At 38.5% G+C, this 25,094-nt stretch overlaps 1 protein-coding gene across 3 annotated transcripts in view; it reads left to right on the top strand.

Annotated features, from left to right (window-relative positions):
- Positions 1–19,806, top strand: part of nectin1a (nectin cell adhesion molecule 1a) — a 46,925-nt gene extending 27,119 nt beyond the window's left edge. For all 3 annotated transcript variants that reach the window (XM_062048667.1, XM_062048666.1, XM_062048665.1), the window contains 9 exons: positions 1,302–1,414; positions 1,554–1,812; positions 11,434–11,551; positions 16,160–16,341; positions 16,412–16,529; positions 16,590–16,741; positions 16,816–16,948; positions 18,785–18,848; positions 19,017–19,806. In XM_062048667.1, the coding sequence (XP_061904651.1) occupies positions 1,325–1,414; positions 1,554–1,812; positions 11,434–11,551; positions 16,160–16,341; positions 16,412–16,529; positions 16,590–16,741; positions 16,816–16,948; positions 18,785–18,848; positions 19,017–19,331 (1,431 nt within the window). In that variant the 5' untranslated portion in view covers positions 1,302–1,324 and the 3' untranslated portion in view covers positions 19,332–19,806. The remainder of the gene's footprint in view (positions 1–1,301; positions 1,415–1,553; positions 1,813–11,433; positions 11,552–16,159; positions 16,342–16,411; positions 16,530–16,589; positions 16,742–16,815; positions 16,949–18,784; positions 18,849–19,016) is intronic.
- Positions 19,807–25,094: the final 5,288 nt, after the last annotated feature.

The raw sequence follows: 25,094 nt of genomic DNA, 5'->3' as shown, positions 1-25,094 counted from the left end.
TTGCTTTTGTGTACAAATATTGGGGTCTTTACTTAAGCTAATTTCAATCATGCAAGGGAGTAATCACCTGTGATTAATCATGATTAATCCACATTCCAAAATGTGATTAATCTGATTAAAAAAATAATAATTTGACAGTTATAATCATTGTTGTTACTTCAATTTTGTCCTAATTTGCCTTGTTTCCCTTTGGATAGAACCTAATATTGTTTTTTTCACTGCTTTTGTCAGGTGTATCATTTGTTATCTGAAACAAAAAAACTAATTTCTATACTTATACTTAAAATGAAAGGCATTTTGAAAAGATTCCAGCAGATTATATACACATTGTTGTTTGTAATGCTATTTAGTGTGGGAGAATGAGAGCAGCCTTTGTTGCAGCCATTGTTTTGTCCGTCATAATAGTCCGTCTGTCAGGTTTCAGACAAATTAGCGTTGTCACGTCGTGTTCTATACCCGCCTGGCTGCTCCAATGGCACCTCTCGCTCTCTTCAGCGTGTCTACTTCAGCACAAATAAACACATGTGACTGAAGCCTGTGGACGTTGGGAGGGGCTCTGTTGTGGATTTGTTGCAGCGGATCAGTAAGTGTACTAGTGGGGAAATCACGCTTATTTATACCGCGCTGTAATCCGTGACCTTTGACCTCGGCTCGTCTCTCGATCGCTGTTCAACTGTATCTATCGCCTTTGACGCTTCACTTCATAAGCTGTGCGCATTAAAAACACGGAGCCAGACGTGTAAATCCACTGACACATATATTGTCTGGATAGACACATTTAACATGTGCCTGGAGTTATCGCAGTACATGCATCTATTATTCTGAAATGTCAACTAAAAAGCTTGGAAAAACATATTTAATGCACTTTCATCCAAATACGTGTCAAAATTTAACAGTCCATCTGACATTACAGAAATTTTGGAAACTTTAATTGTTGATTATACGCTAGTTTAAAAATCATTTATGTACCATTTCCGTTTTATTTGAATTGATCTATTTTTACTATTAAAATGTTTATTTGTGCAGTTTTATGTAGGAATATATTTTTCTAGCCAAGTGAAAATTAAGGAACCTGAAAAAAAAAATCGTTACCCTGCAATATACACAAAAGCGGGCAAAGGGATGTGCACCTTTATCTCGGTATGCACTAACATTTATTGGCCAATGCATAAACCATTGTTGACATTTTTCAGGATTTTGGTTGACAGGAGTTATTGTGGTGCAGTGCTTCTCAGTTATGTTCTATTAAGCCCCCTAGGAAGAAGAAAACATTTTGCCTCTCTTTCTGTTGTGCGACACAGGAGGTAGGGGCCAAACTGTAGAAATGGATGATGGGAAATCAGGGTACCTGGGCTCCAAGGTGGATCTCCTCTGTCGGTTCATCAACAGTTCGCCGCCCGTCAAAATCTCGCAGGTACTGCTCCACTTCAGCAGCTTGGCAACACACAGTAGAGGCCTTGAATAAATAATAAAAGCATTATTACTCTTTGTCAACTCATTAAAATATCTTTCTCATGAGCTAACCCACACTTCTTCTTTGAATCCCCTTCAAGGTGACATGGCAGAAACTGGTGAACGGCACCAAGCAGAACTTGGCCATTGCCAACCCCTCCCTCGGAGTGTCTGTGGCCCCGCCCTACAAGGACCGCATTGCCTTCAAGAACGGCGCGGTGAGGCGGCGCACCCCGACTCTTGAAGACACCACCATCACCTTCTCCCCGCTGCGCCTGTCCGACGAGGCCACCTACATCTGTGAATACACCACCTTCCCTGCGGGCAACCGAGAGAACAAGGTCAACCTGACGGTCTATGGTAAGATGATCATCTTTGTCAAATTCACACATAAAAAGATTCAGATAGGAGCCAAATATGGTTTCGGTTAGACTACACTACTTGTTACTTCCAACCGGTCACACAATATTCTTTGTGTAACAATAACATTTTAGATTTCAGATCCTGATAACTGAGAACATTTTGAAATGTGACCAATAAGGGTTGCTTTGTTACACAAAATATAGTAGCCGTAGGTCAATTGCCCAGGGCGGCATTCTCTAGAACAGTGATTCTCAAACTGTGGCACGTGTACCACTAGTCAGAGTGGTGTACAAAGAGAGTATGGCCAAATAAACAACAGGCGCCATTACTGCTACCAAGGACGTGTGTGGCTGTGCCCGGATGCATGCAATTGCTGTCGTTTTGACGTTAGTTTTTCTGAAAAAATAAACCAAAATAATAACGTCTATAGCATAAGCATACTCCAGCTCATAAACTCACAATAAAACATGCTTTTATTTTTGGGAAAGTATAATTTTGTGGCCGTATTTGACGCACTCTGTTGCTGCATTCCTGCAGTGTTTCCTGACCAGCAGGCACTCCAACACTTACCCGACAGTGCAATAAATGTAAAAAATACACAGAAGGATAAAAAAAACAAAAAAACTTATTAGCCTCATTTTGCCCAAATCTTCATTAGTTTTGGACCAACAATCGTGGAGAAATTAAGACTTTTGTGTGAAGTATATCAACTGTGGTGGCTGCCTCCAATGTATTTGTGATCACTGTAGGTATGACTAATTGTGTATTGTTTTACTGATCTTTCTTTTCTGTAACATAGCAAGTGAATAATTGTTTATTTTTATTTATTTCCCCATACTTCTGCACAATAACTCAGATATGGTAACATTAGCAAGCAGTATAGAATATGGAGTGATTTTTGGTCCAGAACATACTTTGCTTTATTCATTATTGACATATTTCTTGACACTTTGTTGTATATTTTACATGAGATTTCCAGTTATTTTCTCATCTATTATTACACTTAAAATTTGGTTTCTTTTACTTATTCAATGTCCGTCTATTTGTATTTGTGTTTGACTTTCTCTTCTACAGCCACCGAATTGCATTATTTTAGTTTTACTGACATTCAAAGATAGTCTGTTTTTGTCAAACCGTCTCTTAAAAGGCCTACTGAAATGAATTTTTTTTATTTGAACGGGGATAGCAGATCCATTCTATGTGTCATACTTGATCATTTCGCGATATTGCCATATTTTTGCTGAAAGGATTTAGTAGAGAACATCGACGATAAAGTTCGCAACTTTTGATCGCTGATTAAAAAAAGCCTTGCCTGTACCGGAAGTAGCGTGACGTCACAGGTTGAAAGGCTCCTCACATTTCCCCATTGTTTACACCAGCAGCGAGAGCGATTCAGACCGAGAAAGCGACGATTACCCCATTAATTTGAGCCAGGAAGAAAGATTCGTGGATGAGGAACGTGAGACTGAAGGACTAGAGTGCAGTGCAGGACGCATCTTTTTTCGCTCTGACCGTAACTTAGGTACAACCTGGCGTATTGGATTCCACACTCTCTCCTTTTTCTATTGTGAATCACGGATTTGTATTTTAAACCACCTCGGATACTATATCCTCTTGAAAATGAGAGTCGAGAACGCGAAATAGACATTCACAGTGACTTTTATCTCCACGACAATACATCGGCGAAACACTTTAGCTACGGAGCTAACGTGATAGCATCGGGCTTAACTGCATATAAAACAAAAGAAATAAGCCCCTGACTGGAAGGATAGACAGAAAATCAACAATACTATTAAACCATGGACCTGTAAATACACGGTTAATGCTTTCCAGCCTGGCGAAGTTTAACAATGCTGTTGCTAACGACGCCATTGAAGCTAACTTAGCAACGGGACCTCACAGAGCTATGCTAAAAACATTAGCTATCCACCTACGCCAGCCAGCCTTCATCTGCTCATCAACACCCGTGCTCACCTGCGTTCCAGCGATCGACGGAGCGACGAAGGACTTCACCCGATCATCCGTGCGGTCGGCGGCTAGTGTCGGATAGCGCGTCTGCTATCCACCTCAAAGTCCTCCTGCTTGTGTTGCTGCAGACAGCCGCTAATACACCGATCCCACCTACAACTTTCTTCTTTGCAGTCTTCATTGTTCATTAAACAAATTGCAAAAGATTCACCAACACAGATGTCCAGAATACTGTGGAATTTTGAGATGAAAACAGAGCTTTTTGTATTGGATTCAATGGCGTCCGAATACTTCCGTTTCAACGATTGACGTCACGCGCATACGTCATCATACATAGACGTTTTCAACCAGGAAATTTAAAATTGCACTTTATAAGTTAACCCGGCCGTATTGGCATGTGTTGCAATGTTAAGATTTCATCATTGATTTATAAACTATCAGACTGCGTGGTCGGTAGTAGTGGGTTTCAGTAGGCCTTTAATTTGGTAATTTCTTCTTTTATTATTTGTATTAGCGTCTGTTTTCTCTACTGAACAAATTGCAGACGTTTTGTTGTGTGTTTACCTTGCACACGTCGCTTTATTTGGTGGCTCTTCAGTGTTGACGGCGAACCTTCACTTTCCATACTTGTCTTCTTTTCAGGTTGTGCGGAAAGCGATGTAAAATCTTTCCACAATTCTCGAGGGTGGATTAGGCCCATGCTGCACAACAGGACATATTTACGCGTCAAAAAACGCATAGCATTAGCTCAAAGTTGGTAGCAGTCATGGCACCCTGTAGTCACGTGAGTGCCTTTTGACCAATCATTGAAGAGATCGCCTGAAACTGACATGGACATACTCTATTTCAGGGGTCACCAACCTTTTTGAAACCAAGGGCTACTTCTTGGGTACTGATTAATGCGAAGGGCTACCAGTTAGATACACACTTAAATAAATTGCCAGAAATAGCCAATTTGCTCAATTTACCTTTAACTCTGTTATTATTAATAATTAATGATATTTATCTTTGTGGAAACACTGATCATCTTAATGATTTCTCACAATGAATATATATAGAAACAGATAAATATCAATATGCAACACTTTATTTTTATATTTTCTCTAAGTGCACATTTTTCAAATTGAACATTTTCAAATGATCACTTCTAAGACAGTCTTGTGAAATCACAATATCCCATTTTAACTAGCTAGCCACTAATATTTTTTAACAAATCATGAATTACTTTGCACCATGTTTGTACAAATAATAACTCATGTAAAATACAAAAGTAAACTCTCAAATTTTTAAATCATGTCACACTTTGAACTGGACACCAAATCTGTTATATGTTTCTTTGTCAGTTAGTGGGAAGCCTGGCATTGCATGCTGTTAACTAGTGTGTTGTACTCTGGTGTGTAACTTGACACTGCAACTCTGAGTGAGTCTTGCAGATGTGCATCAGTGAGGCGTGTTCTGTGTTTGTTCTTGATGAAGTTCATGTCAGAAAAGGCTGATTCACAAAGATAAGATTTTTCCTCATTGTTTGCGGAACCTTCTTAATCTTTTGGACATATTTTCACAGCAATCTGGCCTTAAGCTTAATTATGATAAATGTAAAATGTTAAGGATCGGAAATCTAAAGGGAACGTCCTTTCGAATGGAATGCAAAGTGCCTGTTTTGTGGACAGATGGACCAGTTAACATACTTGGTGTTGTTGTCCCAGAAAATCTGGAAGATCTAGGCTCAGTAAATTATGATAATCGACTAAGAAAGCTGGACAAAATTATGCAATTATGGAAAGGGAAATCCCTAACCTTGTATGGTAAAATGTCTATTGCCAACTCGTTAATTATTCCTCAATTTATTTATTTGTTTTTGTCATTACCAGCTCCATCACAAAACTTTTTTAAGATTTATGAGCGGAGGGTCTTCGATTTTGTCTGGAACGGCAAACCAGAAAAGATTAAAAGAAAGGTTTTGTACAAAGAGTATGAATATGGGGGCCTGAAACTTCTCAACCTTGAAGCTATGTGTCTGTCTTTAAAAGCATCAATTGTTCCAAAGATGTATTTAAACATTGAGTGGTACACAAATGTCCTGTTGGACAAAAAACATGTACTGTATCAAAAGAAATTGTATCCTTTTTTACAAGTGATCCCCTCCCAGAGAGTCTGCTGGGAAACATAAAGGAAACAATCCACTCATAGTGGTGTTTTCAATTTTATGTGCCAGAAAAAAGAGACGATATTTTGCAGCAGTTAATATGGATGAACTCTAATATTGTAATAGATGGAAAGCCTTTCTTTTGGAAAAATATGTTTGAAAGAGGAATCATTTTTGTCAATGATATTATCAATGAGAATGGTAAAATTATGAAGTATGATGAAATTAGAGCTATGTATGGTGATGCTTGCTCAAGCTTTTCATTTTATCAACTAACTGGAGTAATTGGGAAAAGATGGAAACAAATAATTAATTATGGAACTACTAAATTATTAGTTTGTAAACCTCTAATAAGAAATTCTAGTTGGCAAAAAGGAACTAAAATAAATAGAAAAATATATAATTTTTATTTAATAAAGAAATCTTTGAAGGCTGCCTCATACAACACAAATGGAAAATGGGAGGATTTTTTTGACTGCCCGTTGCCATGGGATGCCATATTCAAACTAATCTATAAAACCACTATCGATGTGCAAAATCGTTATTTTCAAATTAAAATTATTTATAACTTCTTACCCACAGGGAAAATGTTAAAATTATGGAATATGACAGAGTCAGATGATTGCCGATTTTGTTGTCAGGAGCCTGAATCCACCCTACATTTGTTTTGGTATTGTCATATTGTGTCTTTGTTTTGGGTGGAAGTTGAAAAAATGTGTTTAAGAATTGGTTTGTTTATGAAGCTTAATGTGGTTTCTGTTATTTTAGGAGAGTTCATTGACAATCATAATTTAGTCAATTTAATTATAGTACTCTGTAAAATGTTTATTTTTAAGGCCAAAAACAGATATACACTTAGTATTACTTTCTTTAAAACATTTATTCAGTATTTTCTAACTTTAGAAAGTTACATGGTTGAAAACGATAATGATGCCAAAAAACATTAAAAAAAAAGATGAGAAGTCCTCAAAGGCTTATTTTGAAAGTATAATTATGTTTATAGATTATATGATATCTGTTGTTGTGTTCCCTAATTTGAGTGACCTGGACATAATCTGGACTGTACACAAATGCTTATTTTGAAAATGTAATTTTGTTTATAAATTATATGCAATCTGTTGTGTTCCCTAATTTTTTTCTGTGTACATGAATGAAGGTGTGTGTTGCTGAGTCCGACTTGGACATTATCTGGACTGGGCCTGGTTTAAAAAACCCTTTAAACAAATCTAATTTCATTGACAACCTGGTCTGTTGAAGATAAGGCCCTTTTTTAAAAAATAAAATAAAATAAGATAAATAAATAAAAAACATTTTCTTGGATAAAAAAGAAAGTAAAACAATATAAAAATAATTACATAAAAAATAGTAATTAATGAAAATGTTAGTGGACCAGCAGCCTATACAATCATGTGTGCTTCAGGGACTGTGTCCCTTGCAGATGTGTTGTCTATGTTGTGGGAACCAGAATATTGGTAGCAGAAAGAAATAACCCCTTTTGTGTGAGTGGGTGTGGATGAGTGTGCATGGGGGAGGTTGTTTGGGTTGATGCACTGATTGAAAGTGTATCTTGTGTTTTTTCTATGTAGATTTAATTTAAAAAAAAAAAAAATTTATTTATTTATTTATTTATTTTTTTAAAATTTTTTTTTTTTTAGAACAGGCCCGCGGGCGACTCATCTGGTCCTTACGGGCAACCTGGTGCCCGCGGGCACCGCGTTGGTGACCCCTGCTCTATTTATACACGACTCTGCCACTAGTGGTACGCTGGCTCCATCTAGTGGTACGCCAAATAATCACTTGATTAAAGTACAGTATTTTATTTTCCTATATTATGCAATCACAGTGTTACTGTTCAAACTGTGTGTAATGTTCCAGTGGCCAACAATATTAAATATACTTGCTACATAAAACCTCTGCCTTGTTTTTAATAAATATTTAGGTCTACTACGCTACTGTATTTTATTGTTGGTCATTATGGCTGTTATGTTTTTGGACATCACTACTTGCTGTAATTTTGAAGCAATGCATGATGGGAATTCGGATTTTGCGTTGTCATTGTATTAACATGCCGGCTAGAATAGACACACGCTGAGAAATAGCTCCATGCCTGCCTATTTCATGGGTTATATCAATCAATCAATCAAAGTTTATTTATATAGCCCTAAATCACGAGTGTCTCAAAGGGCTGCACAAGCCACAACGACATCCTCGGCTCAGATCCCACATCAGGGCAAGAAAAAACTCAACCCAATGGGATACAATGAGAAACCTTGGAGGGGACCGCAGATGTGGGGACCCCCCTGGGCGACCGGTGCAATGGACGTCGAGTGGATCTAGCATAATAGTGTGAGAGTCCAGTCCATAGTAGTACTAACATAATAGTGTGAGAGTCCAGTCCATAGTGGATCTAACATAATAGTGTGAGAGTCCAGTCCATAGTAGTACTAACATAATAGTGTGAGAGTCCAGTCCATAGTAGTACTAACATAATAGTGTGAGAGTCCAGTCCATAGTGGATCTAACATAATAGTGTGAGAGTCCAGTCCATAGTAGTACTAACATAATAGTGTGAGAGTCCAGTCCATAGTAGTACTAACATAATAGTGTGAGACTCCAGTCCATAGTGGGGCCAGCAGGAGATCATCTTGAGAGGAGACAGGTCAGCAGCGCAGAGACGTCCCCAACTGATGCACAGACAGACGAGTGGTCCACCCTGAGTCCCGACTTTGGACAGCTAGCGCCTATAGACAAACCTACAGATAACGGGGTCACATATAACAATGGCGGTACTTGGAAAGCTATGTTTTTTCTGCGGTGGTACTTGGTGTAACAAGTCTGAGAAACACTGCTGCTGTAGAGGGCGCCGCAAGGAGGAGGGGGTACAAGGAGATTCATATTTATTTGTGCTTCGCACTCATTTGGTCAGTAAATGTATGTGCAGGCGGGATGCTGGCGCCAGCAAACTGCTCACATGAACAGCTTAGCAAATAATACTCACTACCACAGCGCAAAAGAGCAGAGGGTCATTACCTCGAACCACTATCGCACTCATGGTGCTATCAACACAAACGCAAGACATGCTGGAAAGCCCATGAACACACTTCCCCAACACACTACAATACTATGAACATGCAAACGAGCAAATTGTGAGTGCATATGAGTTGGGTGGAGGGTTATGATAAAAAAAAAGTGTCAACAAAACACCATGTAAAAGAACACCAAAGCCATCAGGAGGAAAGAGGAAAGAAGAGGAGAAACATCCCAAAGATTAATGTATCACTTTTAGTATCCCATATTATGGAATGGATGTGATAATATACATATGCATATAAGCAATGTAGCTTGGTTGTTAATGTGATATAACCAAACGGGGGTAGCGAAAAGAGGAGTGGGGGTTGCCTTGCATAAGATACCATTAAAGCTATAAACGCAACTATGCAGGACCAGCAAACGTTTCGACACACCTTCTAAAATCTAAATGAAATAAACAAGAAAGGGTTTCCAAACTTCTGACAGACTGTACTTAAATTTGTTGTTTTTGTACTTGAAGGAAATACTGCACTTTTTTTTTTTTTTTTTTGCCCATCATCCACAATCCTTACATGAGACAATAACACACGTCTTTCCCTTTTCAGTGCGCTTTAAATAGTGAAAAAATGCTATTATGACTGCAGCAACTACCAATGTAGATGAATCCATCCCACTGAGAAAGCCAACTAAAAAGCATCCAAAAATGTCCCACACTGTTTTAGATTCATGCTGTAAATATATTTTACAGTATGGACTGGTAATATAGTAACAGGCACATTCATGATAACATGCAATGTTTAGAGTACTTTGGTCATTTTAAGCATTGCTACAGCTTCTTTAGTGGGCACATTAATTTCACTGAGTGCATGAAACAAACACCACATCTGTCAACAACAACAGCAAAGAGAGCATTTTCCGTGTTTGTTACCAATAAATGGCAGGACTTGTGAGAGCCTTGGAGCGTTATCATAGCACTTTTGCTAAACTTTTCAAATAGGAACATAAAAACGGTTCGCAGCCGAGTGTTCAGCGGCTGGAATGAGGATCAGCATCTCCAAATCTGAGGCCATGGTTCTCAGCAGGAAACCGATGGTTTGTACAGTCCAGGTAGAGGACGAGACTCAGGTGTCCCAGGTGGAGGAGTTTAAGTATCTCGGGGTCTTGTTCATGAGTGAGGGAAAGATGGAAAAGGAAATCAGCCGGAGAATCGGAGCAGCTGGGGCAGTATTGCAGTCTCTCTGCCGCACTGTTGTGACAAAACGAGAGCTGAGCCAGAAGGCAAAGCTCTCGGTCTACCGAGCTATCTACATTCCTACTCTCACCTATGGTCATGAAGTGTGGGTCATGACTGAAAGAATAAAATTGCGGGTACAAGCGGCCGAAATGAGTTTCCTCAGAATGGTCCTTAGAGATAGGGTGAGAAGTTCAGTCACCCGAGAGAGACTCGGAGTAGAGCCGCTGCTCCTTCGCTTGGAAAGGAACCAGCTTAGGTGGTTCGGGCATCTCGTGCGGATGCCTCACGAGCGTCTCCCTAGGGAGGTCCTCGTTGCACGTCCCACTGGGAGGAGACCCCGTGGCAGGCCAAGGACCGGATGGGGGGATTACATCTCCTCTCTGGCCTGGGAACGCTTTGGGATTCTTAGGAGGAAGTCGTTAATGTTGCTCTGGAGAGGGAAGTCTGGGGGTCTCTGCTGGAGCTGTTGTCCCCGCGACCCGATTCCGGATAAACGGTTGAAGATGGATGGATGGACATAAAAACATAGACTTTAAATTTCCGCTCTCACTGGGATACTGACTGAAGGGATTGTTGTATCTTTCAGCACTTGTGCTTTCCTTGAGCTGTCAATTCAGCATAATACTCACTCCTCTGATAAAAAAAAGGCTTCCTAGTGATGTTACGATGGTCTTAAGCAGCGTTCCATTTGTTGAAAGCCACATAGTATCAAGTTGGTAGTGTGTGGATTTTCAAAGTTGACCAACTTCTCGGCTTGGTGCCACTAACTTCTACTATAGGCTTGAAAATGTGACATTGAAACATCCATCCATCTCATCCATTTTCTACCGCTTGTCCCTTTTGGGGGCGCGGGGGGTGCTGGAGCCTATCTCAGCTGCATTCGGGCGAAGGCCACCTCAGCAAATCGCCACCTCATCAAGGCATTCCAATTAATTAGTACCGGTATACAAATGTAGTTAGCTCTTACAATAAAAATGTTGCAGGTCATGACATGACAATGGAGCGTTTTTGGGATGTTTTTTTAGAGTGCTTTATAGGCGGAATAGATAAACCCAATCACCCGCATTGTAAGCCACCTCGTACTAACAGTTTTTTACTATTTCAAACACACAGAAAAGGGAACAACGAGTGTGTTCTTGTCTCACTTATGGGCAAAATAAAAAAAGTGCAGTTTTCCTTCAACTCGCTACAAATGTCCTTTAACTCACTACATTTTTGTCCTGTTGACGCCCATGTTTAGTGCGTCCCACCACACAGATGACTCTGTCCACGCCCACGTTGGTGGCTCGTTCGTCCAACCTGAAGACGCCGGTGGCGACCTGCATCTCCGCCAACGGGAAACCACCTGGTGTCATCAGGTGTGTTTTATAGGAACCTTTAAGTGTTGCGTTGTAAAATTTCTTTGTTCAGTTTTTTCTACTGTCTCAAATATTTTGCCAAGGAAATTCATGATAAATTATCTTTTGATTATTGTTATAGAAACAGATCCAAACTAAAATGGGGCAATGTGGAGACTTGCAGAAAAAGCTTGCAGAAATGACAGATACTGTATTGACCCAAATATAAAATGATAACTTTTTTTAAGCCAAGGACAAAATGATTATTTTAAAATCATGGTTTTAATATCAGTGAATTAACAACTATCATATTTCCTAGCTGCTGTAAAGTTAGGTGATAATTCTACGGCATTGAGCACCATTACCTTAAACTTAGCTTAAAGGCCTACTGAAACCCACTACAACCGACCACGCAGTCTGATAGTTTATATAGCACTGATGAAATCTTAACATTGCAACACATGCCAATACGGCCGGGTTAACTTATAAAGTGCAATTTAAAATTTCCCGCTAAACTTCCGGTTGAAAACGTCTAGGTATGATGACATATGCGCGTGACGTTAATCGTTGAAACGGAAGTATTCGGTCCCATTGAATCCAATACAAAAGGTTCTGTTTTCATCTCAAAATTCCACAGTATTCTGGACATCTGTGTTGGTGAATCTTTTGCAATTTGTTTAATGAACAATGAAGACTGCAAAGAAGAAAGTTGTAGGTGGGATCGGTGTATTAGCGGCGAACTACAGCAACACAACCAGGAGGACTTTGAGATGGATAGCAGACGCGCTAGCCGCCGACCTCACCTTGACTTCCTCCGTCTCTGGGCCGCCAACCGCATCTATGATCGTGGTGAAGTCTTTCGTCGCTCCGTCGATCGCTGGAACGCAGGTGAGCACGGGTGTTGACGAGCAGATGAAGGCTGGCTGGCGTAGGTGGATAGCTAATGTTTTTGGCATAGCTCTGTGAGGTCCCGTTGCTAAGTTAGCTTCAATGGCGTCGTTAGCAACAGCATTGTTAAGCTTTGCCAGCCTGGAAAGCATTAACCGTGTATTTACATGTCCATGGTTTAATAGTATTGTTGATTTTCTGTCTATCCTTCCAGTCGGGGGTTTATTTATTTTGCTTCTATCTGCATTTAAGCCCGATGCTATCACATTAGCTACGTAGCTAAAGAGCTTCACCGATTGATTGATTGAGACTTTTATTAGTAGGTTGCACAGTGAAGTACATATTCCGTACAATTGACCACTAAATGGTAACACCCGAATAAGTTTTTCAACTTGTTTAAGTCGGGGTCCACTTAAATTGATTCATGATACAGATATATACTATCATATATACTATCATCATAATACAGTCATCACACAAGATAATCACATTGAATTATTTACATTATTTACAATCAGGGGTGTGGAGGGGGGGGCGGGGGGGGGTAGGATATGGACAGCAAGTAGTGGACATAGAGAGAGAGAGAGAGAGAGAGAGAGAGAGAGAGAGAGAGAGAGAGAGAGAGAGAGAGAGAGAGAGATCAGAAGGCATAAGAAAAAGTATCTGCATTTGATTGTTTACATTTGATTGATTGATTGATTGATTGAGACTTTTATTAGTAGGTTGCACAGTGAAGTACATATTCCGTACAATTGACCACTAAATGGTAACATCCGAATAAGTTTTTCAACTTGTTTAAGTCGGGGTCCAATTTGATTATTAGCAATCCGGCGAAGGTGTTAGTTTAGGGTTGTAGCTGCCTGGAGGTGAACTTTTATTGCGGTGTATTGTCGTGGAGATAAAAGTCACTGTGAATGTCCATTTCGCGTTCTCGACTCATTTTCAAGAGGATATAGTATCCGAGGTGGTTTAAAATACAAATCCATGATCCACAATAGAAAAAGGAGAGGGTGTGGAATCCAATGAACCCTTGTACGTAAGTTACGGTCAGAGCGAAAAAAGATACGTCCTGCACTGCACGCTAGTCCTTCACTCTCACGTGCCTCATCCACAAATCTTTCATCCTCGCTCAAATTAATGGGGTAATCGTCGCTTTCTCGGTCCGAATCTCTCTCGCTGCATTGAAAACAATGGGAAATTGTGAGCAGCCCTTCCTCCTGTGACGTTACGCTACTTCCGGTAGGGGCAAGGCTTTTTTTTTAGCAGAGACCAAAAGTTGCAAACTTTATCGTCGTTGTTCTATACTAAATCCTTTCAGCAAAAATATGGCAATATCGCGAAATGATCAAGTATGACACATAGAATGGATCTGCTATCCCCATTTAAATAAAAAAAATTAATTTCAGTAGGCCTTTAACTCTTCCTCTGTTGTTTGGTAACTTAGGAGGTGTCACAGATGCATCTCTCCAGGGGCCTCATGTATTTAGTTTAAATACGCACAAAAACCTGCCGTACGCACTTTTTCACAGCAAGGTTGAGATGTATTGAGAGTAGGGATGTCCGATAATGGCTTTTTGCCGATATCCGATATTGTCAAACTCTTAATTACCGATACCGATATCAACCGATACCGCTATATATACAGTCGTGGAATTAACACATTATTATGCCTAATTTGGACAACCAGGTATGGTGAAGATAAGGTCCTTTTTAAAAAAAATAAATAAATAAAATAATATAAATACATTAAAAACATTTTCTTGAATAAAAAAGAAAGTAAAATAATATAAAAACAGTTACATAGAAACTAGTAATTAATGAAAATTAGTAAAATTAACTGTTAAAGGTTAGTACTATTAGTGGACCAGCAGCACGCACAATCATGTGTGCTTACGGACTGTATTCCTTGCAGACTGTATTGATATATATTGATATATAATGTAGGAACCAGAATATTAATAACAGAAAGAAACAACCCTTTTGTGTGAATGAGGTAAATGGGGGAGGGATGTTGTTTGGGTTAGTGCACTAATTGTAAGTGTATCTTGTAATTTTTATGTTGATTTATTAAAAAAAAAAAACAACAACAACAAAAAAAACGATACCGATAATAAAAAAAACAATACCGATAATTTCCGATATTACATTTTAAAGCATTTATCGGCCGATATTATCGGACATCTCTAATTAAAAGTGAAATGAACGTGGAAATGTGCGCAGCCTCACGCCAACTTCATGGCTGGCGACCGCACATTTCTCCAGGCTGTGGATACTTTGGCGACACGCAGAGGTGGCCGATCGGGCTCGCCAACACTTGATTTCATCAACGTAGACAAGGCAAGGACACAAAATCCACTTTTTCGCCAATGCATTCAATGCTTCATATTCATATTCATATTCATGAGGACGTCCATTAATTCATCTCTGCAATGTTTTTGCCACCTATTGCTGTCACAATGTGTTCCTGTGACTCCAGCACATGTGCTTGTCCAGTCGGACGGACAGCTGCAGCTGGGGGTTGCGGCACAAATGGCACCGGGGAGGGTGGAGGAATTGGCCGCCTTTGTGTCACGTATAGGTGTTACCGCAAGTAGCTCACCTGGGTTGAAATAATAAATTGAGCAATCAAACAAGAGTCAAATTCTTTCGTATCCTTTTTGATAGCGCTGGTATGTTTAAATTTAAAATATTGCAAACTAAATATTACTAATTTTTCACATGAAACTCTAATCTAGCTGTGAGCACACAGTATGAACACATTTTTTCTGAAAGTTATACAAATTACATTTATATTGGGGGTAATTTGTCACCCAGCTCTTCTTAAGTTTTACGTATCAGTGCAGCGACTATTTTTTCAAACGAATGCAGCTGGGATAGGCCCCAGCACCCTCGCGACCTCGAGAAGGACAAGCGGTAGAAAATGGATGGATGGGGTGCATCACTAATTTATGTACGGTCGCCTCGTCTGTTTTGGCCGTGCACATCCATCTCCTTCTTCACCTTAATCCTGACCCAAACATTATTTTTTTTATTTCAACCTCCTCCTTCGTTCCCTCAAAACACAAGAAGCCCCTCCTACTGACTTTTACTGAATTGTGATTGGGCAGAGCATGCAGATCTCAGGCATTGCTGATTTCAATATGATTCACGTGTTTATAAGAAGGCGGTCAATTCCACGTTAATTAGGATGTAACAAAGACATGTGCATGGAGAATGTTTTTCTTGCATACCAAGTTTTCTGGATTTGAACGTAAACGAATACACGAGGCCCCAAAATCAATAGCTTGTGTGAGTGACAGGAAGAAAAGGTCTGGCTCTCTCTGACACCACCTGCTGGTTTACATGTACACATCTACATCAATCAATCAATCAATCAATGTTTATTTATATAGCCCTAAATCACAAGTGTCTCAAAGGGCTGTACAAGCCACAACGACGTCCTCGGTACAGAGCCCACATGCTTTACATCATTTTCTGACTTTTTTGTGGGGAAGAAACTATCATCTTCTATCAGGGTACTTACAGTAAATGCTTGTCTCCATCGGTTTGTGCGAGGTGGAGTGTTCTGCATTCATTAAACGATATTTTAGAAGCTTTTTGTGACATTTGAGAGGGTAAAGAATACCGCACTATAAAGTAATGGACATACTCAAACGCGCAGACAGATATTTTGTGGTGTAAATATAACCATGTGATGTTCCTTAATGCAACTATAACAAAAAACATTTGTTCCGTGGACAGGTGGGAGACGAGGGTGCCGGGTGAAGTGAGCACCCGTGAGTACAAAAACTCTGACGGGACGTTCACCATTCAGAGCGACTACATTCTGGTGCCCAGCAGAGAAACACACAAGGAGACGCTCACTTGCGTCACCTTGTACAACGATGAGGTGTACACTGACAGCGTCACCCTGGATATTCAATGTAATTCCTTAGAGAGATGTTGTTTACGTTACGCAGTAGCTTGAGAATCCTAATTTTCTGTGCGCTCCAGTTGAGCCAGATGTTCTAGTGGACGGCTACGACGGAAACTGGTACCTGAACAGAGAGAACGTCCAGCTGACCTGCCAAGCCGACGCCAACCCAGCCGTTTCGCTCTACCAGTGGAGGCTGTAAGTTAAGAGGAAAGTTTATTCAGAAGACCTGCTAGTTGTTAAGTGTCTCTTCCACAGGATTAACGGCTCCATACCGAGCAGCGCCGAGATCCGAGACAACGCCCTCATCTTCAAAGGGCCGGTCACATATGACCTGCAGGGGACATATGTGTGCGATGCCACCAACAGCATCGGGACCAGGTCAGGCTTTGTGGAGGTCAGCGTCATAGGTGAGGACACATCTTAGCATCCAGTGCATATAAAGTACTACAGCGTCAGCCTAATGTTAGTGGTGTGTTTGCAGAGAAGCCTCTACCGCAGATAGCCACGGGGGATGTCATCAGCGTGGTGGCCTTGTTGCTGGCGGCAGGAGTGTTGATGGGAATAACCATCACCGTGCTGGTGCTCAAGATCAGGAGCAGGAAAGATGACGGCTCGTATGTAAACATTTCTGTCAAAGTCAAATCTAAGAGTAGATATCTGAAATCAAGGACAACAATACCTATAACAGGATATTTTGCTTACATTATAGACACATTTACATTCTGGGTCAGCGGTACAAAATGGATGGATACATTCTGGTTCAGCTCTGAATTAAACTGGACTTCACAACAACACAGCTTGTTTTGTTATGATAAAGTATTGTATCATAGAAACGTATTTAAATACAAGTTAAACTAAAAAAGTAAATATATATATGTATATGTATGTACGTATGTATACCGTATATACAGAGCTCGAATTTAACCACGGCAACCGCGGCACGTGCCGCGACCGCCCTCGCCATTTGCCGTAATGCCCTAAAACATTGACCAGCATCTGCGGCTAACACATAACATGACCGCCCTTGACTTTTTACTTGTCAATGGGATAGGAATGTAACAATAAACGGTATAATGATAATTTGCGATAAAATTCCAAACGGTTAGTAATAGGGGTGTGGGAAAAAATCGAAACTGTTGTACTGAACTACAGGGAGGCTTTAGAGAAGAACAAAGCTTGTTTATTAGACTTCATCTTCATTAGCAAAACCGCTTTGAGATTCATATTGATATCAAAAAGTAAACACCATGGGTTTTTTTTACATTACTTGGGTTTTTTTCATTTCAAAAAGGTATTACTTTAAAAACCATTCATGTGACACAGCATTTTGTTATTGTTTTATTGTGTATAGTTAATTCCTATAAGACATATTTCGGCTCAAACGCTTAATGGATCTGTCCCGATACAGCCTCTACATGTACATATAAATGTACATAACTTTAAAACATTTTTTTAAAATACATCCCTCTAAATAGAAATAAAGTCATCATGTACTGAAAAAAAGCTGACAAGTTGATATTATTAAAACATTTCAAAAACTAATATTTGTCTTTAGATAGATGGATAACGTTTATCTATAGCGTTTTTATTAGACATTACAAATTACATGAGGGTATTACATTCACACCCCAACACTTAATCAGTAAGCATGATTTCCATATTGATAACAATAATCTTAATTATTACTTTGACCATAATTGGCAGCCCTAGATCTCATACATGAACACTATTTTTATCTGTATTGACAACAAGTGCAGTTATGTCTTATGGCCATCAGGTGCCATCTTTCAAAATTCCATCCATCCATTTTCTACCGCTTGTCCATATATATATATATATATATATATATATATATATATATATATATATATATATATATATATATATATATATATATATATATATATATATATATATATATATATATATATATATATATATATATATATATATATATATATATATATATATATATATATATATATATATATATATATATATACAAATATATATATATATATACATATATATATATATATATATATATATATACAAATATATATGAACCCTCCTTTAGCAGCACTTGCCTTGACCTTAAAAAGTAGACATTCTATACATACATATATATAATATATAAAGTGTTTATGCTATATGTATAGTAAAACATTAACACCAAAATTGCAACCAAAAATGAAAAAAAGTTATTTGATTTTATATTTGTTTTGGTTGAAGTTGTGTAAAATAATAAATAAAATTAAAATAATAAGCCCTGTGTAAAATGTAATAAGTGATAGCAAAGCCACTGCCAGGTTTTGTTACGCAAAGTATAACATAATACTCAATTATTCACGGCCAATATTGACACTCATACAATTTACACTCATACTATTTACTATTATTTACTATTATTGATGATGATTGATCCTATTTTTTATTTTGTTTTTGCTCAGAGATGACTCTCCATCAACAAAACTGTCTCAGCCAATAAGGAAAACTGCTGCAGAAGATATTCAGGTACATACTACTGTAAATGCTCCACTTATAATTATTGTGTACCTTCACAATTTTAAATGACATTGTTTTGAATGACACGTGTCACAGATGTATTTATTAATAAAATAGCATCTATACCACCACAATAATACACAAAGAGCAATCTTCTCCTGCAATCTCTTCTCACAGCATTCCGGTCGTTTCTACGAGGAGCTTCCAAACACGGCGGACTACGTGAGCTACAGACTCGCGTGTAACAAGGAGGACTACCCTGAGCCGTACTCGCCCCCCATCAATCCTCCTCTGTCCTTCCTGCCACAGCATCCCTACCACTCCCCACAAGCCACCATGGGCACCAGCATCAGCAGCTGCAGCACTAGCACGTCCAAAAACACCTTCTCTCCACCCTCACACACCTCCGCCATCTTTAAGTACCCCTCAGGCCTGTCTCCCCCTCCACCAGGGGTGGGGCCGTACACTTTCCCCAAAGAGCAGTATGTCTGAAGCAGCATGTTTGTTGCACACAACTCAGTTGAAACTTTTCCCAAGAGGAAGAAGGAGTCTCACTCTGAACTATTTCTTTTTCTGACTGTCTGCACCAATCTCATAAGACAATGCAGCTTTTGGATTTTTGTCACATTTAAAGCACATTTTCTCACTCCTTGTGTCCCATATTTTATTTTATATTTTTTCTAAAAAGGGAATATTCTAAACCTAATTTCTTGTAGGTTACCCCTCAATAATGGTGAATTAATGGGGTTGTTTTGTAAGAAAGATAAATGATTATATTTCATAAATTATATCTTATAATCAGTTTGATCCTGCACTATGACCCACAATACTTTACCTTTTTTGTGCTCATTTATTGTGTTTGTCTTTTGACAAGATATTTTTATTTACTGGGGATTTTTGTTGTTGACATTTATATAAAAAAATGTGTTTATATCTGTGGTATCTGTTCTAGTATTCATTGACACTGGATGTTGAATGAAAGTTGAATTTTTAGTATTTAAAATAAAAAATGAAGCTTGTATCTGTTGTGTTGCATATTTTAAAGATTTTAAAAGATTCTGGGCCACAGAAAACGTCTAACTTTTATTACACATAATTTAAATAAAATATAAATACAAAAAAAATAATGATTAAATATGGCTTTAAATTGTAATTAATAACACATCATGTGTTTTGAATATGGAAATCGTTTTTTTGTTTTTAAATGTGTGTCTTGTGAAAGTAAACAATTGTCCATCCATCCATCCCATCCATTTTGTACCGCTTATTCCCTTCGGGGTCGCTGGAGCCTATCTCAGCTACAATCGGGCAGAAGGCGGGGTACACCCTGGACAAGTCGCCACCTCATCGCAGGGCCAACACAGATAGACAGACAACATTCACACTCACATTCACACACTAGGGTCAATTTTAGTGTTGCCAATCAACCTATCCCCAGGTGCATGTCTTTGGAAGTGGGAGGAAGCCGGAGTACCCGGAGGGAACCCACGCAGTCCCGGAGACGACATGCAAACTCCACACAGAAAGATCCAGAGTCCGGGATTGAACTCACGACTACTCAGGACCTTCGTATTGTGAGGCAGACGCACTAACCCCTCTGCCACCGTGCTGCCCAGTAAACAATTGTGTAACAAACAATTTTGCTGCCAATCAAACTAAATAATATATAACAAAATTATAAAAAATAATGAATACAAATAATGAAACATAAATATTGTAGGTAGTACATATGCAAAAAATTTAAATATAATTAATTTTAAAAAATAGCAAAATAAAAACAAATGAAATATGTGCGTTTAAAATAGCTAGTTTGAAGTTATATATATATATACACACATATACAATATATACAATAACTTCAAACACTCATTAAAAACATATCCGGAATCCAGATCACAAGCAAAATCAAATCAATTCTTCCTCATTGGATTTCTGACATTTCCTAAAAATGTACCGGCAATCAAAATTCTCCCATAACTTTTTTAGCTATCTGAAGCGGAATGAAAGTAATGGATTGAAGTTCCCTCTTGTCAGTTATCCAGTGTGTTTGTCTTTGTGGGTGGAGGCGATGTTACTAGTATACACACAGAAGTTGAACCTTGCCATGTAAACGTAAGGTAGCGTCGTAGATTCGCATCAGCCCCGGTTTTGATGGCGCAGGTTATAAAGTCAGGGCTCGAATTTAACCACAGCAACCGCGGCATTTGCCGCGACCGCCCTTGTGACTTTCCCTAATGCCCTAAAATATTGACCAGCATTTACGGCAAGAACATGCCATGACTGCCCTTGACTTTTTACTTGTTAATGGACTACGGATGTAACGATACACGGTATGATAGACAGCGGTAAAATTCCAGATGGTTAGTAACCATCCATCCATTTTCTATCGCTTGTCCCTTTTTGGGGTTGCGGGGGGTGCTGGAGCCTATCTCAGCTGCATTCCTTGGACAAGTCGCCACCTCATTGCAGGGCCAACACAGATAGACAGACAACATTCACACTCACATTCACACACTAGGGCCAATTTAGTGTTGCCAATCAACCTATCCCCAGGTGCATGTCTTTGGAGGTGGGAGGAAGCCGGAGTACCCGGAGGGAACCCACACAGTCACGGGGAGAACATGCAAACTCCACACAGAAAGATCCCGAGCCCAGGATTGAACTCAGGACTACTCAGGACCTTCGTATTGTGAGGCACATGCACTTACCCCTGTGCCAACGTAACACCGTTTAAATTTTTATTACAGAAAAACCGTCATTTGTTAACGCATTTTAGGCAACTTCAAACTTCCTGAATACTGAAGCGCCGCAGCGTCTGTGCATTCGCACTAAAACCGTTTGGCTCGGGAAGCATGGCGGCGACTTCACGGACTTTGCTTTGGAAATGTTCCCTCCGAGCTAACAGAGCCGATCGCTTCGTTTCACTTCATTTCAATCGCTTCTACGATTAAGAGCGCAATGCTGTTGGGGGAGAACAATATTTGCTGTTGCAGTTTCATTTTGAACGTGCAGCTGGCATCCTTCCGTCAGCTGCTGTGACTGAGAGTTAGCATGCAGCAGGCGATGTGTCGGGAACGTTGCCACAATAAAGTCTGTAGTTTGTTTACTGGGATGCTTACTTGTCCTTTAATTTAACTGCTGACTTTGTTAGTGTTCTAATAACAGCAATACTAGCTAAAATGTTTTGTTATTTCATCGAACTAATCGCTGGCTGAGTTGTCAGTGAGGCACAAAGATTGTGTTTTAAATGTGAGAGGCATCACTCCTCTATTTTTGTTGGCCAAACTGTTGCACTGAAGTACATGGTTTGTGTTAAAAAACAAAGCTTGTTTTTTGTTTTTTTTTACTTCATCTTCATTAGCCAAACTGTTTTGTGTTTTATATTGATATCAGAAAGTATACACCATGTGTTTTTACATTACTTGTGTTTTTTCATTCCACAAAGTAATTACTTTAATAACCATTCATGTGACATAGCATTTTGTTAATGTTTTATAGTTAATTCCTATACAACATATTTCTGCTCAAACTCTCAATGAATCTGTCCTGATACAGCATGTACATGTACACACATTAGTACATGTCAATATATGTACATAACTTAAAAAATACTTCTCTCTATGAAAATGTAAAACTAGAGATAAAGGCATCATGCAATAAAAAAATCTGACAAACTGACACTATTAATGAACAAAAACACAAATATGTGTCTTTAAATATATAGATCCAGAATCTAGAGCATTATTAGATATTACAAATTACATGATGGCGTCGCCTTTCACACCCCAACACTGTTTTACCAAGCAAAGTGAATAATCATGATTAATAAACGTGATTTAAATATTGTTAAAAAATAATCGTAATGATTATTTTGTCCATAACCGTGCAGTCCTATGTATAAGACTTGACCTCATATATTAACACTATTTTTATCTATATGGACAAAAAGTGCAGTTACGTCTTACGTTCATAAGGTGCCATCTTGTGAATTTTTTACATTTCCATCCATCCATCCATTTTCTACCGCTTGTCCCTTTCATTTTCATTTTATTTATTTATAGTATTATTTTGTTTTTGCCATATTACTTTGTTTATAGAGCTTGTGTTGCTTTCATATGCAGATTCAACTTTCTACTTGAGGTACTTATATACATTTTGAATGTGTCTGTGTTTAAAAAATAAATAAAACTTGGTTAAAGGATTTCAGTATAAGTAGTTTTTGAAAAAATGTTCAAGCACTTTTAAAATTACCACGATAATAATGATAACCGTGATAATTTTGGTTACAATAACCATGATAAGAAATGTTCATACGGTACATCCCTATAATGGACCATTGTAACATAATTGTTTCATCGAATAAATTGAAAAAAAACCCACCCCAAAATTACTTTTTTTCTTACATTTTCAACTGTTTAAGACATCGCTTAATTCACGTTTATCGGTATAAACAACATGGGCGCAGCCATTTTGGAAGCGTGTGTCAAAGGTTAACCGACAACGAAAACAGCCGAGTTGTTCGGAGATTTTCCCAGGGATACACTAGTTGCATCAGGGTCAGGAAGGACGTCAGGTGTTCGGTGAAGTTAGGTCAGGCACATGCCCCCTAGACCGACCAGATAGGCTTATATATATATATATATATATATATATATATATATATATATACAGTCGTGGTCAAAAGTTTACATACACTTGTGAAGGACATAATGTCATGGCTGTCTTGAGTTTCCAATCATTTCTACAGCTCTTATTTTTTTGTGATAGAGTGATTGGAGCACATACTTGTTGGTCACAAAAAACATTCATGAAGTTTGGTTCTTTTATGGATTTATTATGGGTCTACTGAAAATGTGACCAAATCTGCTGGGTCAAAAGTATACATACAGCAATGTTAATATTTGGTTACATGTCCCTTGGCAAGTTTCACTGCAATAAGGCGCTTTTGGTGTTTGTTTCATCTGACATCACATGGAGCATTTGATTTTTATTAAGGATCCCCATTAGCTGGTTGCCTCAACAACCCACTATTCCTGGGGTCCACAATTCAATACAATTACAAGTAAAAGCATATAATTATAACTACACAATACAGACAAAAATAAAAAAAATAAAAGCATCAATAAAAAAACAAGCAAACAATTTACAGTCCCAGAATAATAATTACCATATAAATATGGTAATTATGTGCAAGATTTAATCTATTTAAAAAAGTTATTTAATAAGAAGCCAAAAAGTGCAAAAACAGTGATGTTCGTGTTGGAGGAGTTGTGAATGACTGCTGGGCCACAACATTAGGTACACCTGCAGACTGCAGCACAGATTTCATATTTCATTCATTCACAACTCCTCCAACACGAACATTATTGTTTTTGCACTTTTTGGCTTCTTATTAAATAACTTTTTTAAATAGATTCAATCTTGCACGTGGCAAGTTTAAGTGTGGGCTTTAGTTGATACAACACTCCCGTCAGGGGGTGCATTCTACGCCGGGAGTGCATTAATCCAGCACAACAGCGGCGCATGGACTTCATTTATAAGTAAAGGTAAGGCCATAATAACGTTTTTTTTATTAAATGTGCTTTTTTGTGTGCTACAGTTTGTATGTGTAAAGTTAAAGTTAAGTTAAAGTACCAATGATTGTCACACACACACTAGGTGTGGTGAAATTTGTCCTCTGCATTTGACCCATCCCCTTGATCACCCCCTGCCCTCCTTTAAGGCAACACTTGCCTTGACCTTAAAAAGTTTAAATTCGAGGCCTGTAAAGTGTTGGGAATTACCGATATATGGGTGTCTGTATATACTGTATACCGGTAATGATAATATCATGATATAACGGTACAATGATAATACCTAATGAAAAAAATATTTTTTTTAAATTTCATTTTAATATTGTAATGTATATGTAAAATATAAATTAGAAAGTAAACAACTGTAATTAATAGAACAACATAAACATTAACATAGTTGTGTTTTAAATTGAGCAATAATATTTGAGTATCTTGTAAAAGGGGTTAACATTTGCGCTCATTTCAAGCAGCAATTATTTATTTTTCAGGCTAATAATATAGTGCAAATTATAACAACAATAACAAAAACACTAATGAATGACAAAAGTGAGCAATATTGCACTTACACAGTCTAAACATTTGATACAATATACGGTCATGTATCTGATCTCCTAGATTGTGCAAGTGTTCATAATGACGTGTCCGGCATGTCGTCCTTTGCCAAGAGGCTGAAACTGATCAG

Source organism: Entelurus aequoreus, linkage group LG05 (genome assembly GCF_033978785.1).
Source record: "Entelurus aequoreus isolate RoL-2023_Sb linkage group LG05, RoL_Eaeq_v1.1, whole genome shotgun sequence".
NCBI lineage: Eukaryota > Metazoa > Chordata > Actinopteri > Syngnathiformes > Syngnathidae > Entelurus > Entelurus aequoreus.
The sequence above is the reverse complement of the archived record's forward strand: the minus strand, read 5'-3'. Positions and strand labels throughout refer to the sequence as shown.